The following is a 25,043-nucleotide window of genomic DNA, read 5'->3' as shown; positions in this document are numbered from 1 at the left end:
CTGACTGTATGAAATTATCTCACTAAGGTCATCCTAGGGACCTGTAAACCAAATATTACCGTGATTTAAAGATGTTTCTGAGTAATTTTATGCATACTTATACAGTGTATAAAAGGCTATTTCAACATGCACACAAAGGGAGGGTTTCAGGGAGGGGTCACCCTCCCTGTGTGCAAGAAATTTTTAAATTTTAAGACATTTTGGAGTAATTTCATGCATTCTTGTACAGTATGAAAAACCATTTCAGCATAAGTGTTAAGGTGTTAGGGTATTTTTTTTACATTTGAAGACATTTCTGAGCAGTTTCATGCATTCTTATACAGTGTACAAAAGGCTATTTCAACATACACACAAAGGGAGGGTTTCGGGGAGGGGCTCCCCCTCCTTGTGTGCAAGAAATTTTTAAATTTTAAGACATTTTGGAGTAATTTCATGCATTCTTGTACAGTATGAAAAACCATTTCAGCATACAGAATAATCATTATCACAATCAATTACAACATGTTCTCGTGGGATAAGGTTTTTACAAAACGTCAGAAAAATTAATTTGATATCACTCGAGCTGGTCAATTGCATTCAGTTGGCAGGGATAATAGCAAAATTTCACCAGACTGTTGTGTAGAGTTATATTTAGCACATGACTTGAACAAACATTTTGAAATACATCTTAGAAAGGGGTTTTCACAACCAAGAAAACGATCCGCTAGAATCCTGACCAGTCTGGCTGTACAAAGTTTTTTACTGATTTAAATAAACTTGACTGAAGATACAGTAATATCAAACAGTTTATTCAATTCACTGAATTATAGGAACACAATTTTCAGTGATTTCAATTCACTGTACTATTAAATTTCACAATAAAATGAATCCGCGAGCTGATTATTGATTTTTTGGCGATGTTGCATATAACTGAAAAAGAGAGCTAAATTTCAGTGTTCATGTTTGATAAAATCCCAAACTAACGACACCAAACGCCAACCTGTACTTCACCGTATGTGTACAAAGCACCGGCAGTTGATTGTATCACAGTACACACAACACGATATCGGTCGACCTGAAATTTTGACACTGTGATCGACGTAGTGTTTCAAAGGTATGAAAAGTGAGACCAAGTAATCTTTTGTTTGTTTAGATTTGATCTAAAACCTCCCAAAACCAACAGACAAAGTCCTACTCTTACGCAGAAAATCAAAGTTTTCAAGCGTCGAGTTTCTCTTCCACGATGCACACCAACCACGGCCCCTCCACAAAACGTGATGTCGATCGACTAGAGTTGAATATTGACATTGTGATCGACCATGGCTGGATTGACATGGCGTTTCAAAAGTATGACAAATGAGACTCAGTAACTTTTGGTCACTTTAGATTTGATCAAAAACCTACCAAACCCATCAGACAAGGCCCTATTCTTACGCAGAAAACCAAAGCTCTCAAGCGTCGACTTTCTCTTCCGCGTTTGAGTGAAACAATGTTGGCTTCATTCTGAAATGGTCGGCTATTCGCGGGCATTACATACTTGTATGTTAGTCCAATGTTCGGCTATACTCGATGTGAACGTCGGCTGTGATCGGGAAAGCATGGTGGACCTCGAGAGCGATTCCCAGTATAGTACAACGCATTTGCTGATAGCAGTATACTACAGTACTAGCAACAAGTTCACCATGTAAATTGCCAGACTACATATAGCCACATCGGCACTTCTGAAATATTATTTCCGGCTTGCAAGACCACCAAAATATCAAATATTGTTATCAAAACCAGAATTTCGGGGCTAGACAACGAAACAGTGCTGGAAAGAAGCCGGCCAAAATACGGAAGTAGCTGGTCAAATTTGCCCGCATCCGGCTAGAAATGAACACGCTTGGTAACCTTTTACATGCATTGTCAAACAGCATTTTGAAATTATATGTCTAAATAATACATATCTCACCAGAGAGTTGGGTAGATTTTCTTTTTGGCCAGATCACCCTGAAAGATAAAGATAACAGATAATAGAAATTGGTGTTTGGTCATGTTTTAATCTATTTCTCCAATACATGTATTTGGCCAATCATTTTTTCACACCAAAACCAAAAATAGTGCCAATGGCACTGGATCACAACTGGCACATTGTAAAACTACTCTATCTCTGGGTGCACCTGTACATTAAATACTAAATGGGTAGGTGCTGCGGCTGTTGAGTTTTTGCAGTACACACACCCATACAATCATATCATATACATACAGACAAACTCAAAGCCAGGCAATCTCAAACCTATAAGAAGAGTTTTCACTGGCGCATATACAGTACTCTTGGCCATATGGGAGTTTGAATGGGTTAGCTCTACATACTGACATAGAGGAGAAGTTGTTGATTGTGCCTGCACTTCAAATGTTAAAGAATAGCCACCTGGTATTTATAGCTGACAGCTGGGGAAAAAAGTGACATGGGACAAGTATGGATTTTAACTGTAAACAAATTTTATTCAATATAAAATACCGTCAATGACGCTGTACCTTCTCCAATGTGCGGCCAGGTCAGGTAATTGGTTGTTGGCATGGAGTTGTTGGTAAATAGTCGATGATGTAGGGGCATGAGGTGGGATATGGACCCAAAGAACCCAAAAGATGATTAAATACGTCAATCAAAAAAATTCTAAGCTACAGTATAAACTGCCTAAAGATAGTTCAATGTGCGAAAAAGTTAAATAATTCAGAAATAAGAATTAACAGTCCAAAATAGTAATGACGCACTTCCTTACTGACCTGAGTGCATGTGAAATACACAACCTGGCATCTGTAAATTAAATGTATACCAAGTGATCATTTTAAGTCACTTTTAACTGTTTTTAATGGATTTTCCAAAGAGTCCTGTGAAAATGATGAAAAACGCTTATCTGGTCTTGTGTTTGTATAACCTCATGGCTGATAATTGTCATAGTATTGAAAAAAAATTGAAGTGAAGAAATTGTTGAAGAAATTACTGTTTTTAATAGGCATATTTTCCTTGAAATACATGACCGTGTAAAGAATATATGCTAAAAGTGTTTAAGAGTAAATTTCTTTTAAAAAATAATTTAACCTGTGACCAAAGGATTTTTATTCTTTGAGTTTACAAATTCAAACATTGCAATTTGTTCAATCATCTTGTGCAGTGCAAAATTTATAAAATGACTGAAAAAAAAAAATTGGCAGAATTAGTCTTTGTGATGTAAAATTATAGGTTGACATCACGATAACTGTTAATCTGTTTGAAGTACTAATATACTATAATTTAAAAAAGAAAAGTTCATGCAGAAACGGTAAAATATATTGTCAGCAATGTAGTGTTAATTTTGACTTTACATCAAAATATGCCTTTGCTGGATATCAAATATATAGGGCGAAATATTAAAATCAGCCATGTTCAGCAAAATCCACACAACAGCATTGATCCTTTTCTAATTGATTTGCTCATGTTATCCTTGTATGACAGTCAGTACAATATGGAACTTGAACACAACACAGTGAATAAGTATGCTGTAAATGAAATGGTGTGGCTGCATCCACATGCAGCAATAGGAGTGCCTTTGTCTCTCACCCCTCATTTCCAACCTGTCCCATCCCTGAAAAAAATAGTTTGGTCTTATATTTATAATGTTAATAATTTCTGTATTTGTTAAAATGTGCGCATCTCAAAAACTTTTGATCATAAACATTTTCATTGTTTTTTATAGCTGACCATGCAGTCAGTTAACCTGTTAATATTGAATATTTGCGCATTTTTCCGCAGTATTTGACATTTTCTGAATACCTTCTTATTCAGTTTGTCATTTTCTAAAAGTTTAAATGCTCCATTGTGTGGTCAAGCTTTCCACAAGCATCAAATGTGGTACTTCATATAGGAGGGTCTGCCTCTAGAGGGCGGGCATCATGAATAGTGTTTGTTGGTTAATTCCTCCACGTAAACTTCTGATTGTACTGTAAACATTGAACATGGCCGACGTCCGATTTTCCTGTCTAAAACTTTCACTCATTTTCGTTCATTATGACTCTGAAACTCCAGGAAACGATTGGGAAGAAAGGGTTATCTTGAAATATTGAGGTACTCGCCGATATTTTGCAAAATTAAATGAGAAAAAATGCAAGGAAAATGCCGACAGGCTTACACAATGACAGTTTTCAGACTCGGAGGCATATGATCATCTCTGCAGATATGCAACAGGCCAAGATCACGTGAGGCCATGAGGGGATATCCACGCAACTCAGTACCAAACACTAGCGCTCACAGAGTGAGCAAACACAAAGTGAGTACCCCTAACATCAGCTCAGTAGTCAGTAATAGATTGTAGTCAACTAAGAAACCTTGGAGAAAGGCTTAACACTGTGGCTATGCCGCTAAGTCCCTTTTGATTTTTGTCATAGCTCAAAATCGTTCTCCCACACCTCAACCTGAGCCATGAACACCCCCACCAGTTTTATATGACCCATCACAATGGCATGACGTCAACGGATCTTGACAGACGGAAGTCTTGACAGACGGAAGTACTTGACAGCAGCATACTGGTTTTCAACTCTAATACCTTCTCTGTCTATAAATAGACACGAGAAGGTAATAAACACTGAACAATCAAGCAGGCAATATATTGTAAATGGTTGTTGATGGCAGAAATGTATGAAGTAAATCCAAAGAGTGATGTAATGAGTAAATAAAATATACCGTAATGTTAGTAAGTGTACAGTAAATATCGAAGCTGAATAAAATACTAACAAAAATGCAAATGTACTCTGATTGAAATGGAAAATAATTATAAAAATTGTAGAGTAATATAAGCGCTAAGTAATCTAAGAGGCTAAAGTCATCACGCTAAGCAAACTTGCGGCAATAAATGGATATGCAAATGATAATAAAGTAACTGTAGATAAATTGAAAGGGGAGTTCACCAAGGATGATTTTACATATGTTCAGGAAGTTTCATTTTAGGGCTTCATCAAGTCCATGTAATTTGAAGCATGGAAAAAAGCTCCAAGCTTAGGAGCTTGCAACATGTGATATGGAAAGGACCATCTTCTAGTGTGTATGGCATTGTCCAGTCACCCAGGCTCAAACCAGGCTGTGCGTATTTACATAACTATTGTTGATACCAAGCATCCTTGCATAAATGATGAATCACGTATAATAAAATGTCCACTGTCAAATTTCTCACTTGTTAGTAGTAAACAGCAGCACAAAATCTGACAGTGGACAGTTCATCATAAGTGATTCATTGTTTGCAAAGGATACTCAGTCTCAACAATAGTTATGTAAATATGCACAGCCTGGGTGAGTGGACAATGCAATACCAATTGGAAGATGGCTCTTCCATATTATGTGATGGAAGCTCCAAGCCTGGAGCTTTTTGCCATGATTCAAATTACATGGAGTTGATGAAGCCCTAAAATCGAAGTTACTGTATTATTTATTGGTTTTGTAAAAACTTGCGTGAGTTATAAATGGCAAAAATAGCTTTTACAAGGTGAATGATCACAAAGGTATATATTTCACCCCTTTTGATGCCATAATGCCATGGATTTATGAAGGCAGTGTGTGGTAGGTCATCGAACATGAGCAGGTCATTAACAAATTTATCATTCAGTTTGAAATCTGTAATAATGGAAATGCATAGTTCATCTCCCAGGTGGAGAATTTTATCTAAATCTGCTCTTGTCATAAGGTGCATTTGTATAATGACATACAAAGGAAATAAATGCATTGCATGTGCACTGTTTGCCTCTGGATCAAATACTAAATTGTGTACTTCCTTGATGTGTACTACCACGTACCAGAATTAGTTTACAATGTCTGTTGCTGCTATCAACTATACTTTGCTGTTGTATCTTATTTAGTACTGCTAACATATGTACTTCTGTTGTCTCCATTTTTATCTGGACACAAATTACTTTGTCGGTTTACTAGTACAAGTTACTTTGTTCACCCTTGTTGGTTACATCAGTTACATGTTTGTTGGTACTATTACTTTGTTGGTTGTTACAGGTGTTACTTTCAAGTGTGCTTTCTTTGGTTACATTTAAATTATGACATAGGTTACTTTGATTTACATGATACAGGTTACTATGTTTGCTTTTCTTGACTGTATTTTTATTTGTCATATATGAGTAATATGTTGAGCCACAATTACACTTGTATTTTCATTGGTTTCATTTCACAAGGTCCATTCATGGCTTTTGATGTAGCAAACTTTGTAGCTTGCGCACTATCCTGTAGAGAGACAAGAAAAAAATTCAAACAATAAGCATTCAACAATGAGAGTTTACAATTATACTTGTAATCATTATATAAACATTACATCTATAAGTGTACAACAGTGAAAAATTATGGAAAAACGTCTAAAGAAATATATATCAGCAAAACATGACCATTAAAGTGCTTGACATTTACACTTATCAAATGAAAATTAAACCACAATGATGAATATTCCGTTCAAATTCAAAAATTTTTCAAACACTTTATGATCTCAAGTGTAGCAACAGCTTTCTCGGAATTCAGGAGTTCCTAATTTTACGGATCACAATGTTTCGTATGTTGTTCTTGATAGTTTGTACCTAGTTTTTAGAAATATTTGTTTAGTTTTTATTACATTAATTATCTGTGTTTGTATGATATTAAAGGGATAGAAATACTTTTTAGTCCCCACGGACGAAGTCCATGGGGGACTTAGAGATTGGGTCATGTCCGTCTGTCCGTCCGTCCGTTCAGGCAGCTATCTCGGACATGCCCTGGTCAATTTCTTTCAAACCCTATCCCATACAGATGCACGTCGATTTGTTTCACAATGTGATCAAATTAGGCCGTGCTAGAGGACTTTTTAGTTTACACCTCCATGGACTCCCATGTATAAGGCAGTTCTCCATAGACTTCCATGTATAAGGCAGTTCTCCATAGACTCCAATGTATAAAGCAGTTCTCCATAGACTCCCATGTATAAAGCACATTACAACTTCGCCGATGCTAACTAGCCATGTATGCAACCCCGAAATTTCAGGGTTAGTTAATATGCTAAGCCGGTTGGAAGGTGTGAATCACGTACATATCGATAATACCAAAATCAAACGACTCGAACAGCATTTGCATGCAAGGCAGTGTGTGGAAACGGCAACTATTTCTCCTGTAAAGTTTGATTGAATATTATTTTCGTCACAGTCCCTCTACAAGGGACTATGTTTTTGTGGTATTTTCGAATTCTGACACCACATGGCAATTGCGATGCGACATCGGTACAAAAGAACTGAAAAGACGCTTCATTGTACCAACACCTAGCACAAAAGCTGAAAATGGTCGAACGACGTAAGCACAGTCACTCCACAAAAGCAAGTGGAATGACCGTGGCGTGCAGACTTCGCTCGACTTCTATAGCTAGTAGACTTGACTGCTACTAAAGTTCATATTTTACAAGTATAACTCCTACTTTCTTTCGGTCCGTACTTATGACAACATAGCGGCAGCTGTATACCTTACCTCATCCCACCTCACAAGAAAAATCAGAGACATTGTCTATGTATTCGACTCGAGTGCATTGCCAGTGTTTCCGTTAGCGTAGAATTCTGCGTATTTTACGCATTTCTTGGGCGACCGTACGCAAAATAATAAGTGCTTGCGTACATGCTGTACGCAGTCGATTAACGTGTCTCCCCCCTTCTGATTGTTTTGACTGAACTGAACTGCGGAACGGCGGCTCCACTGTCACGTCACATGTGCCATGCTGTCTATTGAAACAAATTGATACACAAAAAGTTTCCACTATACTTTGCACCTAATAATTGCAACAAAGTTTGATCATTTCTGTCAATCAATTTCTCATTGCGTCGTCTGGAGCACATGTTCTTGACTCGCTCACTCAAGTGTACCGATTCGTTCCGTACTAGAACCACATTTTCGTCAGTGCTGTAAGATGGCCAAACGTCAAAAAACACTCGATTTTATGTGGAAATCAACCACATCAGCCAGTGGTGATAATCATGATTTGGAGTCTGAAAAACACAATGAAACAAACGGAGAGGCTTCAAGTTCAGCCGGTCACGGTACTACGACTGTAGAACAGCGATCTGATGGTGACTCTTTCGATCCAAGCCAAGTTCGAGGTGGTGAAACACCAATACAAAACCAGACAGTGACTGGAAACCTGCCTCCGACGGAACCACTGAGACGTGTCCATGACAGGTTTAACAAAAAATGGACTGAAGAATTTCCATGGGTACGATATGATTTGGAAAAAAGGAAAATGTTCTGTCAGATTTGTGATCTAGCCAAAACTGTGAATTCATTCACGAAAGGCAGCCGCGACATCCAACGTTCCGCCTTAACGCGACATTTAGATAGCCAGTCTCATCGTGATGCTTGTGGTTTGCGAGGACTTCGGACAACCATGACAAGGGCAGTGGAAAAATTTTCGGACCAGCAGAGTGATGGGCAACTCGGTGTTATGCGTACTGTTTACTTTCTGGCAAAGGAAGATCTCCCCGATTCGAAATTGACGAAAATGATAGAGCTCCAAAAGCTCAATGGTTGCGAGGCTTTCGAAAAATGTGATCCATACATCCATGCCGACTCTATTCATGACATGCAAAGAGCGATCGCCGATACCGTACGTGGTGAACTTGGTAATCTGATCAGGCGCAGTCCCTACATAGGCATCCTTGTCGATGAAAGCGTCAATATTACAGTCCATAAAAAGTTGATTGTTTATATTCGCATAATTTCTCATGCAGGCCCGAAAACTGTCTTCTTGAGAAATGTCACCGTGCATAACGGCACAGCTGAGACAGTGATGGATGCCATCTTGGAGACTCTCAGAGCCAACGATATCGCGCCACGAAAAGTTATGGGACTGGGATCGTATGGCGCCAGCGTGATGACTGGAAAACACAATGGCGTCGCCGCCCGCTTCAAACGTAAAAACCCATTTCTCGTGTCTGTGCATTGTGCGGCTCACCGAGTTGCTTTGGCTGCAACTGATGCCTCAAAACGGGGTAAAGGTGTTGACAAAATCAGTGATTATCGAACCACAATAAACAATTTGTATAACTTCTATAAGTATTCGCTGTTCGCTACAATAGACTTCGGCAACTCAGCGAGGCAATGGATACGAGCGACTTTCGGTCACTGAAAGAACCCTGTTCAGTAAGATGGCTTTCACTCTCAAGAGCCGTAACTGCCGTGAACAATATCTGGTCAATCCTGAATTTTGAATTGAGTGAGGAGGCCGAACGAGGCAATGCGACTGCCTCAGGCATATTGAAATCTATATCATTATACAGTTTCGTAGCAACGACCAAAATGTTGAAAGATGTCCTTGCAATCATGGATCGCCTAAACCTTCTCTTTCAACGCGAAAATGTCGATCTTTCGGCTGTTCAACCAATGGTTATGTCAACCATCGCGACGCTACAAGAAATGTGCGAAAGACCGTTTACTGGCGTCTTCGACAGAGAGTTTATTGCCAGCTATAATCGCGAAACTAAAGTATACGACGGGGTAACTTTGCGTTATGCAGAGGAAGTGAACATCCAAGCACACAATCGCACAAGACGTGAATTCATTCAGACACTGATCGGAAATTTGCAGCAACGTTTCCCAGAAAACGAAGTCAGCATCTTGAGAGCATTAGACAATGTATTGAATCCAAATAAGTTACCGCAAGATGGAAATGAACTTGCTGACTTCGGCGAGGCATCACTTGACGTGATAATTGATCACTACGGACAGGTCAGAGAAGTGGACAGTGGTGAAAGTGCTGGCGCAGTGATACAGGAACAGCAACTGCGTGCGGAATATCCGCAGTTCAAACTCATGCTAAACGGGCTCCGACACATGCCATTCATCGATGTCTGCATTATGTTGTTTAACGAGTATCGCGAAATATTTCCAGCAATATCTGAACTTGCTGCCATAGCTGCAATCATTCCGGTGTCGTCGGTACCGTGCGAACGTGGATTTAGCTGCCAAAACCGAATAAAGACGTCAAAACGTAGTCGGCTAGATGAAGACGTTATCGACGATCTGATGATGATAACCATCGAGGGGCCAGCTGCTGGCGATTTCGATTTTCCACGCGCAATGGATGAATTTCGACGTCAGAAACAAAGACGGAAATAAACACTTTTATGACATTGCGAAGTCTACCTTTTGCATCACCCGAGTGAACGTGTCACCATGAACATTTTGACTTGCGGAGATATACAAATTCGTTTATTTGCATGGTTTATTGACACATTTTGTGTCCTCTTGTGTGACTTTTTAAGCCTGCCTTGCCGGCAGTTTGTGTTGAGATAAAACGATCAGTAAAAATTAACCTTCTTTGTTGAAAAAACACTCAATTAGTATTTTATTACTTTATTCACACAATATTGCGTTTGTAAACCATTGAAAACAATGTACGCAGATTTTGCGACAACGTACGCAATTTTAACAAGGCTTGCGTACACAAATACCCAGTGAAAAAAATGCTAGTGGAAACACTGATTGCATCCTGATGTAGCCTCGCCAGTCACAATCGTTTTATCAAACGTTTTGAATCAGACAAGGACCTCCGTCAGAAGAAAATCGTAATGAAAATTTGTACCAGCAAACAACACAGCCGATGATTGTGATTGTCTCACAGTCTTCAAACACTCCCATCAGAACATTTACATCAAGCAGTGGAGAACGAATTCAATTTTTAAATAACCAAGTGTAGGTAAAGCTACATCAGAATAAAAAAATATAAAAATACAAAATTGAGAGTCCCTTGATGAAGCCGATTTTGTTATGCCGGTGATAATGAGGGGGCCGCGGGCCTCGAATGGAATGAAGTCATTATAGTATCGTCTGGTATTGATGTCAGAGTCCCCAAATCGCCAAGAAATATCGGGTAAATATCGAAGATTTCACAGATCCGGTGTGCCGAGGCACAGGGCAAGTCATTCTAGTATCGTCTAGTATCGATATTAGAGTCCCCAAATCGCCGATAAATATCAGGTAAATATCGGAGATTTCACAGATCCAACATGCTGAGGCACAGGGCAAGTAATTCTAGTATCTTCTAGTATCGATATTAGAGTCCCAAAATCGCCCTAAAAATATCGGGTATCCTAAATATCGTCGATTTCACAGACAAGGCTTCCTATGGAACAACCGCAGTTCATTCTAGTATCGTCTAGTATTGATACTTGTCCCGAAATCGTCAAACTTCGATACTAGATAGTAAATATCCGATATTTAAAAATTGTGCAAAGTCGCGCCTTCATGGTGAAACACTGCCGCTCTAAAGAAACCCAACGTTTTATTCAGATCAGAAGGCATCCATGACCCACTAAGTTTAATCTCCGCTCCTGCTAAACAATAGCATCTCGTTGGCGTGTACACATGGTAAAAATAATCGATCTTTATATTTAAGTTTCTCGAAAGAAGTTCAGCATTGTAATAAAGTGAAACTTTGATCATGACACACTAAACTAATATCAAGAGATCGTTCGGAAAACGGGTAATGATCGGATGAGGTGATCGTAGCCTGGTAGTTCCAGAAAATTATCTGATTACATCCACTCTCTCCCATGGAAATTTGAAAAATTGAAATAATCTGCCTCGTAGTCGTTTTCGGGGCAAGGATATGGTGAACAGTAGGACGCTTGTTAGCTTCATTGCTTGTCAACAAGCAGAGGGTATGCAGGATCAAAATGTCAGAAAATAAAATCTTCCGGGGATGTTACTTTACTACATTGCAAGTTATTGATGCTATGCTCGGACATAGACCCTTGAGGGTCTATGGCTCGGAGAAGTGTTTTAGCATTCACAGAAGGTCGATCGAGACTCTTTAGCAACAGTAAAATTGCGCACATGCACACGTCACTAGTATGAAAACCTAGCTTTAACTAATGTTTTACGGCTGAGAAGTGAGCCTTCACGATAAGTGCAGGTATGTGATTTCAAAAAATGAAAAAAAGTCCATGGAAATTTGCAGTGTAAATTTTCTTCTGTAGTACTGTTTGATGCGGACCATCGTTGGTGCAGTCAGCCAAAAATAAAGTCGTAGTCTTTCACCATCGAGCTAGAAACGGATCTGGCTCCATGCTTACACCGATACGTTGTACCGCTGTATAAACCACTGATGATTTATACACGTCTAGGTACACATAATCAGGTGCCAATGTACTCTTGCATTGCACGGCCAAAACCGATATCGATTTATCAACGCGTGACAGTCCTTCCTCCAAGCAAGAGACGTCCTTTTCAAGCTCCCTGGGTCAACCCATGGAGGTAAGGGTCAGCTATAGTCCGTATCGTGTTGAGGACTTGAGGGTGAGCATATCAAGGTCCGCATTGTCATAATGCTGGCCAGAAAATTAATCGTCAATAATCCCCTCATTAACTAATACTGTATCAAGCAAACTAACTTCATTTACACTTCGCCGCGAAATGCATACAGGTGGCGCTTTTCGCATCTGATTTACAGGCGTAAATACGTGTCAAGTAAGCATCGGGGAAGTTGTAATGAGTTCTCCATAGACTCCCATGTATAAGTCAGTTCTCCATAGACTCCCATATATAAGGCCAAGAACAATAAAAATTTAGTTTCTCATCGTATTCATATTACAAAAAGGATGCAGTGACACAGTTTTTAGTCCCCACGGATGAAGTCCAGTGGGCTTATAGATTGGGTAATGTTCGTCCATTCGTGAGTCAATCCTTTCACGCAGATATCTCAGACATTTTGACAAAATGTCAAGTGACCTTGGTGACCTTTGACCTCAAATATACATATTTGTCCATAACTCAGTAACCACAAGTGCTACACCCTTCATATATGGTATGATGGGACACCTTATGACGCTACATATTGTACCTCATTAATTATGCACATATCTAATTTGGAGCAAGCCAATAGAGCTGGAGGTCTGATTTTTGGTATATAGGGATAACTTAGCAATACACTTTTTTTTGACAAAATGTCACATGACCTTGGTGACCTTTGACCTGAAATATACATATTTGTCCATTACTCAGTAACCACAAGTGCTACACCCTTCATGTATGGTATGATGGGACACCTTGTGAAGCCACACATTGTACCTCATTAAGTATGCACATATCTAATTTTAAGCAAGCCAATAGAGCTGGAGGTCTGATTTTTGGTATATAGGGATAACTATAGGATAGAAATTTTTTGACAAAATGTCATGTGACACTGTGGACATCATTTCATGACAAAAAATTTAATTCAAACTCATATTTTTACAAAATTTGCACAAAATAAAAAAAAAGATGATAAGAATGCAAAAGAACGCATGCACGGTTAGCAAAAATACTTGTAAACTAACAGTGACCCCAACATCGTAAAACTAGTTCTGAACTTTGGCCTATGACCAACACGACAGGCGACAAGTTTCCGATCTCAGTTCTAAGGAATCCCAGCCGAACGAAATGACTTAGTAATATGCAGAAACTTTGTAAAATTAAACTTACCTTTACTGTCTGGAGTTTTTTTCATCCATGGGTACATTTCAAACCAGTTTGTATCGATACCAGTTCTCCTCTTCTTCGGATCGCTGATCAGCTTCGATGGGGAGTCGACGTCTTTACGTTTGCGCAGCGCACTGCCAGTCCGCTCCGGGACTCTGGACGGAGATGCCGAGCGAGAGACAAACCAACTTGATATATCGCAATGCTGAGACATGCTTCTTACACGGAGATTTCATTTAGACTAACCATCATCAGGTAAAGTCGCCTTATAAACCTTTTTTGAGGGTCGCAATTTTGACCAATAGCTTTGATCTACGGCATTTTCACAGCGTCGTAACCCCCCACGGCCACGGTAAACGACCATTTACACGGCGCTCGATCAAGATCAACATGATCAAAGTCGCGGCCACTGATGTGCCGCTCGGCCGGTGTTTTTCAACATCTATGTACGTGCTAATTGAGTAAACTCGTCAATCGACACGAAAAAGTCTATTCAGGACTGAGAACGATGTCGATAAGGCTAGTTTTGACAGATGTCGCGTGCCAATGAATACACTGAGCTGTTAAGCGGGGCTGTCAATCAAGGGTGTCGGGAAAGATCTGAAGCGTCACGGCATTGTAGCAACCGTCACAGCGATCATGGCAAGCATCACGGACACGTGATGCTTAAATGGCCTAGGGAGAACACTGCCCTCCAACAGCACTGCGGTCACCCCATAATCCTTTGCGATTTCCAAGATGGCAGTTAACCCTTTACCTGCCAGACAGTATCACTTCCCAATCAGCCAAGTCAGTAAAAAGCGGTATTGAGCCAAAACATGACATACTTGACCCACTTGGCTTGGCCTGTTATATAGCATCTTTAGTCCAAAAAATCAAGTTTGCAGTATGTATGTTTTCAACAGCTTTCAAATGTACAGTATTATAATAAAATACACCATATCGAATATGTTGTGTTTTATTAATTTTAACCATCTTGACCTGGTGGTGAAATATGGACTTGGCAGGAAATGGGTTAATACAGCTTTGAGCTATACATAGACCCTCGAGAAAAACGGGACAGGCAACTGCGATAGAGAACAAAGGGTCTATGGGATTAGCAGCGTGCGATCTATCTTGGAATAATTAAGAGGTGTTAATGGGTCGGGGACAGAATGAAGCTGGACCCGATCGACTGCATAACGTCCGGTTCATAGACACGTGCATGCGGGTATACGGTAATAATGTTTTTGGATTACAAGTTATTCCGGATTACCTGCAAGTCCATTTTCAGAAAGAAAAGTGTTACACCTGTTTTGAGAAGAATTCGTGCAAATGGTTTTAAAGTACTTTTTACATATTGGTAGCGAGATTCGATGCAACTAGAAGTCTGCAGGGAGTTAGTATGTTGCTGTAAAGTGACAAAGTTTCGAATAGAAATCTGAAACACATATTGCTGCAGTTCCAGACTTGACAGCAGTTGACATCACACAGTTGTTTACATTCCGCAATCGTCCGTGTATCTCCGAATTTTCCCTTGTTTTTGCAGTTTTTTAACCCTCGGAATATTTTCTGTGCGAGGAGTGCTCCATGATTCGGTAAAGTATGTATAATAATCGCAATCATACCAATCCATAATCCAATAACACTAGGTCAAAATTTGTAAGACAATAGTTGTAAACATAGACACAAAACAGCACAGAACAGACAGTAAATAGACGGTACAAACAAAGTCAAATTCACGAAAGAAAGATATATGGACCTCTGGCCAAAAGACCAAGAAGTGATGTCAGGTGTTTCGAAAATAGTAAGCGCATCCTGCCCAACATGTGGCACCCGCCATATATCAATCTGTAAGTCAGATAGGTAGTGGTCACTAACTAAGGCCCAATGTCACCGATGCCATCAGTGATCATTTGTCGAAGAGAGATATTGTACTTATCTACCAGCTTGCGATACCTGCCAAAAAAGCGCCTGAATGTAGAGACAAGTCTTGCCCCGGTGTAACCTTGATTTAACAGTTTGAAAGAGAGATGGCCATGTCTCTCTACAAAATCACCATACGAACTGCATGCTCTTGCATATCGTATAAGCTGGGAAATGTATACCCCATAAGCAGGTGAGAGTGGAATATTACTGATGAGGAGTGGAAAATTAATTATCCTAAAGTTGAAATCATCTCTCTTGTCATATAGCCTAGTAGAAAGGTGACCATTGGAGTCAAATTCAAGTAAAATGTCCAGATATGAAGCAGAAGAGGCCGTTTCTGTAGTTTCTTTAATCTCCAATTCTGGAGGATAAATCATAGCGAGATATTTACTGAATTCAGAGTTATTCAATGAAATAACATCGTCTATGTATCTAAATGTTAGGTTGAAAGTACGAGCTACAGAGACCTTTTTCTGCTTGATAAGGTTCTGGATAAATTCTGCCTCGTATGAGAACAGAAATAAGTCGGCAAGTAAGGGAGCACAGTTAGTGCCCATGGGAATTCCTATACACTGTTGGAAAATGTGTCCTCCAAATTCAACAAATATGTTGTCAATGAGGAAATCAAGCATACTGATAATGTCTTTCTCGGTATAAAACACTTTAGCATTAGTTGTATTTTTAACAAAATATGTAGAATTATACCCTAATACCACATATTTGTAACGGCGTGAACCGTTTTTGTAGAAAAATGCTTGGTTGATGATGTTTTCAAGCGTTCTTTCAATTTATCATGTGGTATTGTGGTATACAATGTGGAAAAATCGAAAGTTTTAATAGATGTTATTTTTGAAACAGATCTTGATTTCAAATTTTCCAAGAGTTCCTTCGAATTTTTTAATATCCACATTTGATTTATACCACTCCGAGAAAAGACAACATCACAGTATGATTGAAGTCCCCGTTTAACATTACAAAGAACAGAAGTCAGTATCTTCGATAACTCTGTTGTTGAACATTTTGAAGATCCTGCGATAAACCTAGCTTTGTAAGGTGTTTTGTGGAGCTTTGGTATCCAGTATAAGCTAGGCAACTTATTATGGTCATCCTTTGTTGTAATATTAAAATTATCCATGAATGACTTATGGTTTGCCAAAATTTCAGATTTGTTGAACATTGATTGTCTGTAAGTGGAGTTGGTTGAGGTCTTAGTTACACCAAGTTCGTCTATAAGACATTCAAAATAATACTTCTTACAGACAAATACAATGTTATTGGCAGCTTTATCAGCAGGGACGACAACATATTTGTCATGGATATCATTCAAACACCTAACAGCATCAGGATCTTTAAATACAGAATAGGGTCTTCTGCAAACATGTGATCTTAGTCGACCAATACGGCCACGCACTATTTTCCTCACAGATTTGACCCATTCTGACAGTGTGTCCAACTTTACATCCTCCCTTTTAGCCCATTTCCTGGCATAATCTTCAACTGAGTCCATAATGATCTTAAAATTATGGTTCCAGTTGATCCTGCGAGGTTCTCTGAACTTGGGTCCACAAGATAATATCTTACGAAGGTGGTGATGTTCAACCAAGTTCAGATCACCATTGATGACATGGCCAACTGGAGTATATTTGAAGGGAGATGTAGAGCAGTCACAGGATGCTGGTGTTTGAAGGAATTCATCAATTTTTAAGTGCCGCAATGCCTTATTGTAATTGAATATTTTATTGGAGATTGTCTTGGTGTATTGATATGACAGAATAGGTACAGACTGGTTCTTAAAGTATACATGTTAAAGTTATGTTAAAGTATACATGTTAAGTATGTATGTTAACTACTGAAATGTTGTTGTTTGAAAACTTAGAACGGCCAAAATTTACGAGGACAGCGTTCAGCTTTGTGTAAATGCATGTCTACCTTACCACTTCTGACTTCACCAACCGTTTGAGAGTCCCGATTTATCGCAAAGTTTCTCCTGACAGCAAAAGTCAGTGTTACAAATATATTTTCTAGTACTTTGATGTACACATGTGTAGCTTATTCAAACTTTGGTGTTTCTTTAGGCTGAAACAGTACCAAAATGTTAGAGGTCGTGTATTTGAGCTCCGATGGAGTATGTACCCTGATTTTCGTCAAATGTTGCGTGACAGATGAAATAAAGGTCAGATTTTCGTTTCGCAGGACTGGGGAAGTGTAGAGCTGTCTAACTTGTAAATGTTTGTTGTTATCAGAGATTTTTATTGTAGGGAATGTAAACTTATATTGTCGATACCTAGCAAGAGTTTCCTGCAGCGTCTATGGCTAAATGTACACTGTTTTTATCGTCTGTTTTTTTCCCGTTGGCTTCGGCTAGAATCCAAAATGTGATCTTCATCGTTACCAGAACATTCACCATGACTAGTATCAAAAAACCCTCAAATTCTCCGTGTCTTTACTCGGAACGTGCTATGCAAGAGCAAAGTGTACATATTCAGAACGTCAGTTTGATCGTTAATGAGATTCAGTGTTAAGTATGAAGTATTGTTGTCGGGGACCGCTTGGTAAATAAACTTTATATTCCAAGATAGATCGCACAAAGAAACCTCAGCAGTTGCCTGTCCCATTTTTCTCGAGAGTCTATGAGCTATACAATATTCTCAGGGAAATAAGTGTAAATGCACCTTTCACAGGACTCATTATTGTACAGTTAGTCATCTTTCAGCCATTTTAACCATACTGGCTCTGATTTTTGGTCTCACTGTCCATTATCCCTCTTTACAATATTCTCAGGGAAAAAATGGAAATTTTGCCTTTCCAAGGGCTGCCAAATTATGATTTTATGCTAATTAGCCGAATTATTTTTCCAGATTTGGACTTTATACCAACACTTCCAACAGTTGCCATCAAGATTTTGGCAAAAGATTTCACTTTTAAAAATCGTCCGGTCAACCTACTGTTAGTCTGCAGTGAGAGTCCTATAACTTTAGAAATACTGTGCTACTGCTGGTTTGCTCACGTGTTTACACACGTGAGCATATGTCGCAGCGATGTCTGTCTGTCTGTCTGTCTGTGTGTCCGTGTGTCTGTCTGTCTGTCTGTCTGTTAGTCCGATATCTCAAAAATGGCTTATCAGATCAGAATCAAATCTTGTACATAGATTCAGTTAGCAAATGGCAATAACTGATTAGTTTTTGGTGGATGTGGCTTGCATACTTTTTGCTAATTTGCATAATTAATGATTTTAGAAAAAACAGATATTCATTAACCAGACATGAACTGAAAATGCTCACGTGTTTTCATAGATATTGCATTTGTCTGTAAATTTAAACTTTTGCCAATAGTTTTAAAGTTTTTTAAGCTGTGATGATCAAGATCATGGACATTATCATGACAGACCAATGACAACGGCCTTTTTATTTACAAATATGAATTCGGTGGAAAAAATGCTGAATGTCTTTGGCTTCTGGCATTGTATCAGCATTTACATAACTAGCTGTGGGTCCATAGCTGTGGTGTTTTCAGACGGGATTCCTGCCTTTTACGGGCCGGTTTTGACTTTTCCGATTTTTAAAAGTCAAAACCAGCCCGTAAAAGGCATGAATCCCGTCTGAAAACACCACAGCTATGGACCCACAGCTATTACATAACAAGTGCAATTGATTGGTACAGTGCTTCACACTGTATAGGCCAAAGTGATATCACCATAAAGTAATGAAAAGCCATATACGCATTCTTTCAGAAAACCATTTTTATTTTTTAAGAACTCAAGTAAAAGATAAACAACATGGCTATTTTTGATAAATCTTTCAAGAAAATAGATTAAAATGAGCCATTGAGAAGGACATAGTTTAAATAGCAATAGAGAGTTAGTATGAGTAGTACGGAGAAATAATGGAGTGTTTTTGTGTAAGAGTAGTAAGGAGAAATTCCTCTGTATGAAAGTGGCTAACCAGTACTGGTCTTGCAAAGTGCCCTTGCTGAGTAATCCTTAAGTGTAATTGACATCACTGCAGAAATCTTTCAATTTTTTTTCTTTACAGTTGATTGTGAGATCATACCATTCAGTGCAAGGGTTGGTAAGCTGTCAAACTGTGAGCGTTTGGCGAGATTATTGTACCATCTCTCAGACTGAATGGTATGAACTCAATGTCAAGCTGGCGACGTCCTCGAAGCCCGGTGTCTTCAGTGTTTCAAAACGGCTGGAGAAAACATCAGGTTAACGTCAAATCAATGATATTTTGGGTTGGCTGGGCATGAAATAAACTGAACCTGTTTGTCCCACTTTTTCCTCGGGCAGTTCTCAGGCAGCTACGGGTAGTCACGGGCAGTAATTAGTATGACCGCAGTTTTTGATTTAATTCTATTTTACAATGCAATCCAAATTGGTTTGTGGTCACTATAGTATGACTCAAGTACACCACTTTGCATGCAATGGATGTTAGTGTAAATGTGATCAAGGCATGATCCATAGTCTGTTGTTGACTCCTCAATAACTTGTGTGTAGTTGAAGTGCTTTGTCATAAGTTCAGATAGTTGTCTTGTAGATTGTGTTTGCTTTTGTAAGTCAACATTGAATCACCAATGATCACGGTTGGTAGATTGTACTCAAGTGTATGGATGAGCTGAAGAAGAGCATGTTGTAAGTTTGATGTAGGTGATGATGGTGGATTGTAAACACCAACAATTTGAACTAAACCAAATGTTGTTTTGTGTATTGCAATTAAGAAATCTGTATTAAAACAATGCAGTGTCTGTGGGGTAGCTTCAAGAGTGTTTTCTTTGCTGTACATAACCATACCATGATATGGTCTGGTGTTGTTTTGACGGTTTTTATCATCCTGTCTGAAAAGGTTGAAGTCTGCTATTTTGAAGTCATCATTGTGATCGCCGGTTTGTAGTCTTGATTCACTGCAAATTAGTACATCAGCTGAAGTTAAGCTGAAATCACTAGCAACATCTTGAAAATGGCAATGAAGAGATCTCACATTTTGATAAGTAATAATGAATCTGTTCGATATAATATATGGTAATGTGAAACAGAGTTGTAGCATGGAATGGGTTCTCATGCGTTGCATCTCTTGTGTAACATCAGTGCTAACTGATATTTGATTTTCTTGTAATGTGGTTATGTTGAGACCTGTAAGTTTAGTCACTCTGCTTAAAGCAACATAGTGTACATGACACTGATTTCTCTTGTTTGCTGTACTGAAGTCCACAACCACAGGTTGTAGCGTCTCAATCTGACAGATGTTCCTATTTGCCAACATAATTGAATTTGCAGTGTCCGTAAGTGCTTATGTCTCAGTTTAAGTTTGCAACCAATGGGTGCAAAAGAGTAATTGACAGATTTCCTTTTTTCAAATTTTTTTCAGTGAAAGTTCTTGAGGGAGGCTGTTATGCCAAATGTTTTGTTATTGGTAATTGGAAAAGAATGACTCTCCTCATAAACTGTCTGTAAGTATTGAATCCTCTCAGTATGTTATTTGTATTCACAGTAATATTTTTTGTATTTAATACATTTTATTAGGTTTTCTCAAAAGTGTACAAGGTAATATTAATGTACCAAGGTGTACTTATCAATGTTTTTTATCAAATTCTCAACTTGATCAAAGTATGCATTGATTTTCCACTTATGACCAGTGATCTAGTAAATATATAAATTTCCACTCATGAATCAGAAAGGTCTGCCTTCCATAAACATTAAAAGAAAAAAAATAAAATACAAGAACCAGTCAATTTATCTTGAACAGATCTTGAGAAATGTGAGGCTAGAGGGTGAAGTTACTATTTTGAAAAGTTTTTGTTATTTTTTTTGCTCTCCTCATCAATGCAGTCAATGTGTCAGGATTCCAAATCACGTTGTTCACATAGTGTGTGGCATGTCAGTAAATGAATTCATGTTCAGGTGTAACTTCAATTGTCATACAATAACAATCACTGAAACACAAACTCCAAAATCTGTATTGACAAAGTGCAGACAGAATTTTAAATTTGGTTTTCCATAACAATGTTTGTGATGCAATGTAAAAATACTGGCAAATTGTCATTAATAGAATTACTTTGCTTGTCTTTTGTAGATCACTTATCTGGATAACAAGCCAGTGAAGGAAAATCACTGCCATGTACAGCCTGGAAAGGGTTTTGCAACAACATGTCTGCCATGCTGTATCAAATTACAAACTACAAAACCATTGGGATCAGAACTGTTCCAGAGATTCACAGCAACACATTTGTACCACAGTGATGGCATATACCACCCCGGATCCACAGCTTTAAAGCCTGAGACGACTCCTGCAAAAAGTTTGTGAAACCAAAGTGTAGCTGTCGTGAAGCATGCGTGAAAAGTACACTTTTAACAATTCCATGAACACTGAATTTCCTGATTTTCACTTTATGACACATTTGCAGGAGAGTTTATTGCAACATCACAAGTTTGTACAATTACTCCTAGTGCTTCCAGACAACCTTGAGAACCTAGCTGCCTCTCAGTGAAACAGCTCTTGGTAATTTTGTAGTTGGTAGTTGTCTCTAACCCTAGAAATTAAATGTGCCCAAAACAGAAAATGCTCCTATCTTACATTTGAGCGGGGAATATACAGACTGAGAAAATCTCATTCTCAGGAAAATTTAGTGATTTCAGCTAAACAGTAGACTTGCTGACTTATTGCCAATATTTATCAAATGACATGTAATTCTGTACCTATACTACAGACAATGAAAGTATAATTAACATCGCATTGTAATTGGAGATATAGGTAATTAATTATCAAAACAGTGTAGTATGTTGTGTCATTTAATATGCTGCCTTTTGTTGTTCAAGTTGATTTAAAGGAATTTATTAAAATATGTTTTCACTAAAAAATATGTTGTGTACATGATCATATACAAGGGCTTACAATCACTTGAAAAGACAATGATTAATTGGTGTGACAAAAAGGCAATTTGATGTAACGGGCTGGTATGGCTCTGTAACTTTCAATGATTTTTCACTATTTTTTCCTTAATGTCAACTTCAATTTCCTTTTTCTACTCCCTAAGCCATGCTGAGTTACACAGTGTCAAATTTGTAAATTCAACCTGTACATTGACAGACTGGGATATTAGTGTTGACAAATTAAGTGAACACTGGTCTGGATAAGGGTAAAAATGCAAACAACAACTGTGTAGTTTACAAATTCATGTATTGACCCTGTGTTGACGAGCTAAGTAATTGTTTCAATATGCTTCCAGGAGTTACACAAGAATTTATAACTGACATTCAAAACAAAAAAAAAGTTAAAAAATCATCAAACTGGTCCTTGTGATTCTTGAACAAAGCAAAATGTAAAACACACATTGGCAAACACAGTTAACAGAAGACCAGTGAGAAGAAGACTTATTGAGTATTTCAGAAGGAAAGAAAAGAGAAATAAAAATAAACTTTGGGAAAATTACTTAAAAGCAATAAGTCACATTTCATAATACTTACCTGAGATAAATTACAGCAGATGTAACCTTAACTTTTGATGATTTTTACAGTAATTTTGTTCTGCCTTACAATTAGATTTTCTAGTTCTACCACATACAGCATGAATTGCCAAATTGAATGACTGATATTAAATTTCTGAACAGAACTTGTATAAATGTATTGCGCTTTGCTATTGTTGAGGATTGAATTTCACTCTATTGTCAACGATATTGTAAGCTATCTACACTGTACCTGTAGGTTATGTTGAATAGCCAAGCACTGGGCATTTCATCATGATGTATCACATCTACAGAACAAGAAAGTGCAACTGTAATAAGTTAGTACAACATTACTTTAAAAATCATCAAAAGTTACCACTACTGTACCTCAAAAGGAATAAACCTTCAGATAATATTGGCAGCACAAAGCTTTGAGAAGGGTTACATATGACAACATTGGTCAAAGGTCAGAAGATCAATGATTCATTGAAGGTTGGAAGGTCGAAGCTTCAACAATGGTTGATACGCTGAAGCTTCGAACAAGATCAGGAAATCAAAGCTGCAGTAAAGGTAGGTAGTTTGAAGATTTAACAAAGGTCAAAAAAAGGAAGCTTCGAAAGAGGTTGGTATGTTGAAGCTTCGACAAAGGTCAGGAGGTCAAAGATTCAGCAAAGCTGGTCAGCTAAGCTTTCCCTAAGGTTGGTTCATCAAAGCTTCAACAAATAGGCAAACCTTGGCTGAAGGTTAAAATCATGAATCTTTAAATAATCTTGGTACGCAAATTGGTATTCGAAGCTTTGGCGTGAAGCTTCGTCTGAGCTTTGAACAAGCTTTGCCAAAGGTGTTGCACAATCGCGCGTGTACGCGACGCGTCGGCGCTTATTTTCAACTCTGAGGGGCCTTCGGCATTGTCCATTAAATGGTGAGTGAGGTCGCAAAACAAAAAATCACCGACTGCCTCACCCTTGAGCTACAAGTTTGCAGCTATGTGCCAGTTGTGAGTACCACTGTCACTCCAAAACCGTGTGCTGTGTGAACACACAGCACACGGTACGCAGGGCTATTCAAAACCATGCGAGTACAACAGTCAACATAACACATCACTTGTACTCACCGATGCTCCCATTACAACAAAGATATGAGGCACCGTTTGTTCGGTTCCCTCCATTGTATCTCGAATGAGCTGAGCGCTTTTATCTCCTCCTGCCATTGTGATCTCTAATATCGGTGCAAACGATATATTTTGAGCAAATATCGTCGGATTGCTCTTCGGTCACTTCCGCATAGCTGGTGAGACGAAATCAGTCGTTTGCAATTACCGTGACCTTTGACTTGATGTCCACACTATTATTTAGAAGGTAAGTGAGGAGTGGTGTATGTTTGTAATATTTTAATATCTATCTGTCTTGATTAATTAAAGCAATCAATGCATTTTAAACATTAAAATATTATAATTTCTATAATATATGTGGGAATGCACGACAAATAAAATTCAATTTTTTTTGTCTTTTAACATAAGAATATTCAATGAGCGTACCCTGCCTCCTCCGTAAGTAAAATAAATTGGCCCACAGCTGTCTTGAAATTTCGAAGAGTCACGGTTGTGCCGGGGTCTCCACGTTCGCATTCCTAAAGTGTTTTTCAAATTTTTCAAGTCTGAAATATCTTTGTACTTGCTTATATGCTAGATTGGCATAGCTTCAACAAATATTATTTTATGAACACACTTGGTTTATTACACAAAGAACGCTACAATAACGACGTTAGCGTAATTTGAAAAAAGTCAGACTGGGAACACGAACTACACTCAGTGTGACAGTTTTCGGACGACCTCAGTTTTCGGACATTTAGTGACATGCTGTTAGTTACACTCACTTCGCTCCGTATCGATAGCGTTTTACAGGTCGTGTGACCTCATATTAAGTCAGGTGACACTGTTGTCCCGTTTTCGATAGTTTTTTTGGTAGAAGCCATCGAGCTCGCTACGAGCTGCGGTCACAAATTGTCGTCTGATACCGCGTCAGTGATACTGTAAACATACTGCCGTCAGGTCAAAGTAACTGAAATTTTGACTAAAGTCCTGATTTAGCATTGAATTTTGAATGTGGGGGAGAATAATGATTTTGAAAATATTCTTTCCATTGTTCGCTACGATTGCATGTAGTTTCAACGAAAACTGCGCAGTTGTTTCGAGAAAAAAAAGTACATTTAATGAACGTAAGAAGTGTACAAGTTTTCGGACAGA

The 25,043-nt window shown here is 38.5% G+C and overlaps 1 protein-coding gene across 1 annotated transcript in view; it reads right to left on the bottom strand.

Annotated features, from left to right (window-relative positions):
* Nucleotides 1-24,128, bottom strand: part of LOC139141337 (glucose-6-phosphate 1-dehydrogenase-like) — a 242,010-nt gene extending 217,882 nt beyond the window's left edge. Inside the window, exons 1-2 of the mRNA XM_070710971.1 lie at nucleotides 23,913-24,128; nucleotides 1,931-1,968 (exon numbers count right to left, since the gene is read on the bottom strand). Of these exons, the coding sequence (XP_070567072.1) occupies nucleotides 1,931-1,968; nucleotides 23,913-24,008 (134 nt within the window). The 5' untranslated portion in view covers nucleotides 24,009-24,128. The remainder of the gene's footprint in view (nucleotides 1-1,930; nucleotides 1,969-23,912) is intronic.
* Nucleotides 24,129-25,043: the final 915 nt, after the last annotated feature.

The sequence above is a fragment of the Ptychodera flava genome, chromosome 9 (assembly GCF_041260155.1).
Source record: "Ptychodera flava strain L36383 chromosome 9, AS_Pfla_20210202, whole genome shotgun sequence".
In the NCBI taxonomy this organism is placed as follows: domain Eukaryota; kingdom Metazoa; phylum Hemichordata; class Enteropneusta; family Ptychoderidae; genus Ptychodera; species Ptychodera flava.
This window is presented reverse-complemented; position numbering and strand designations above follow the sequence as displayed.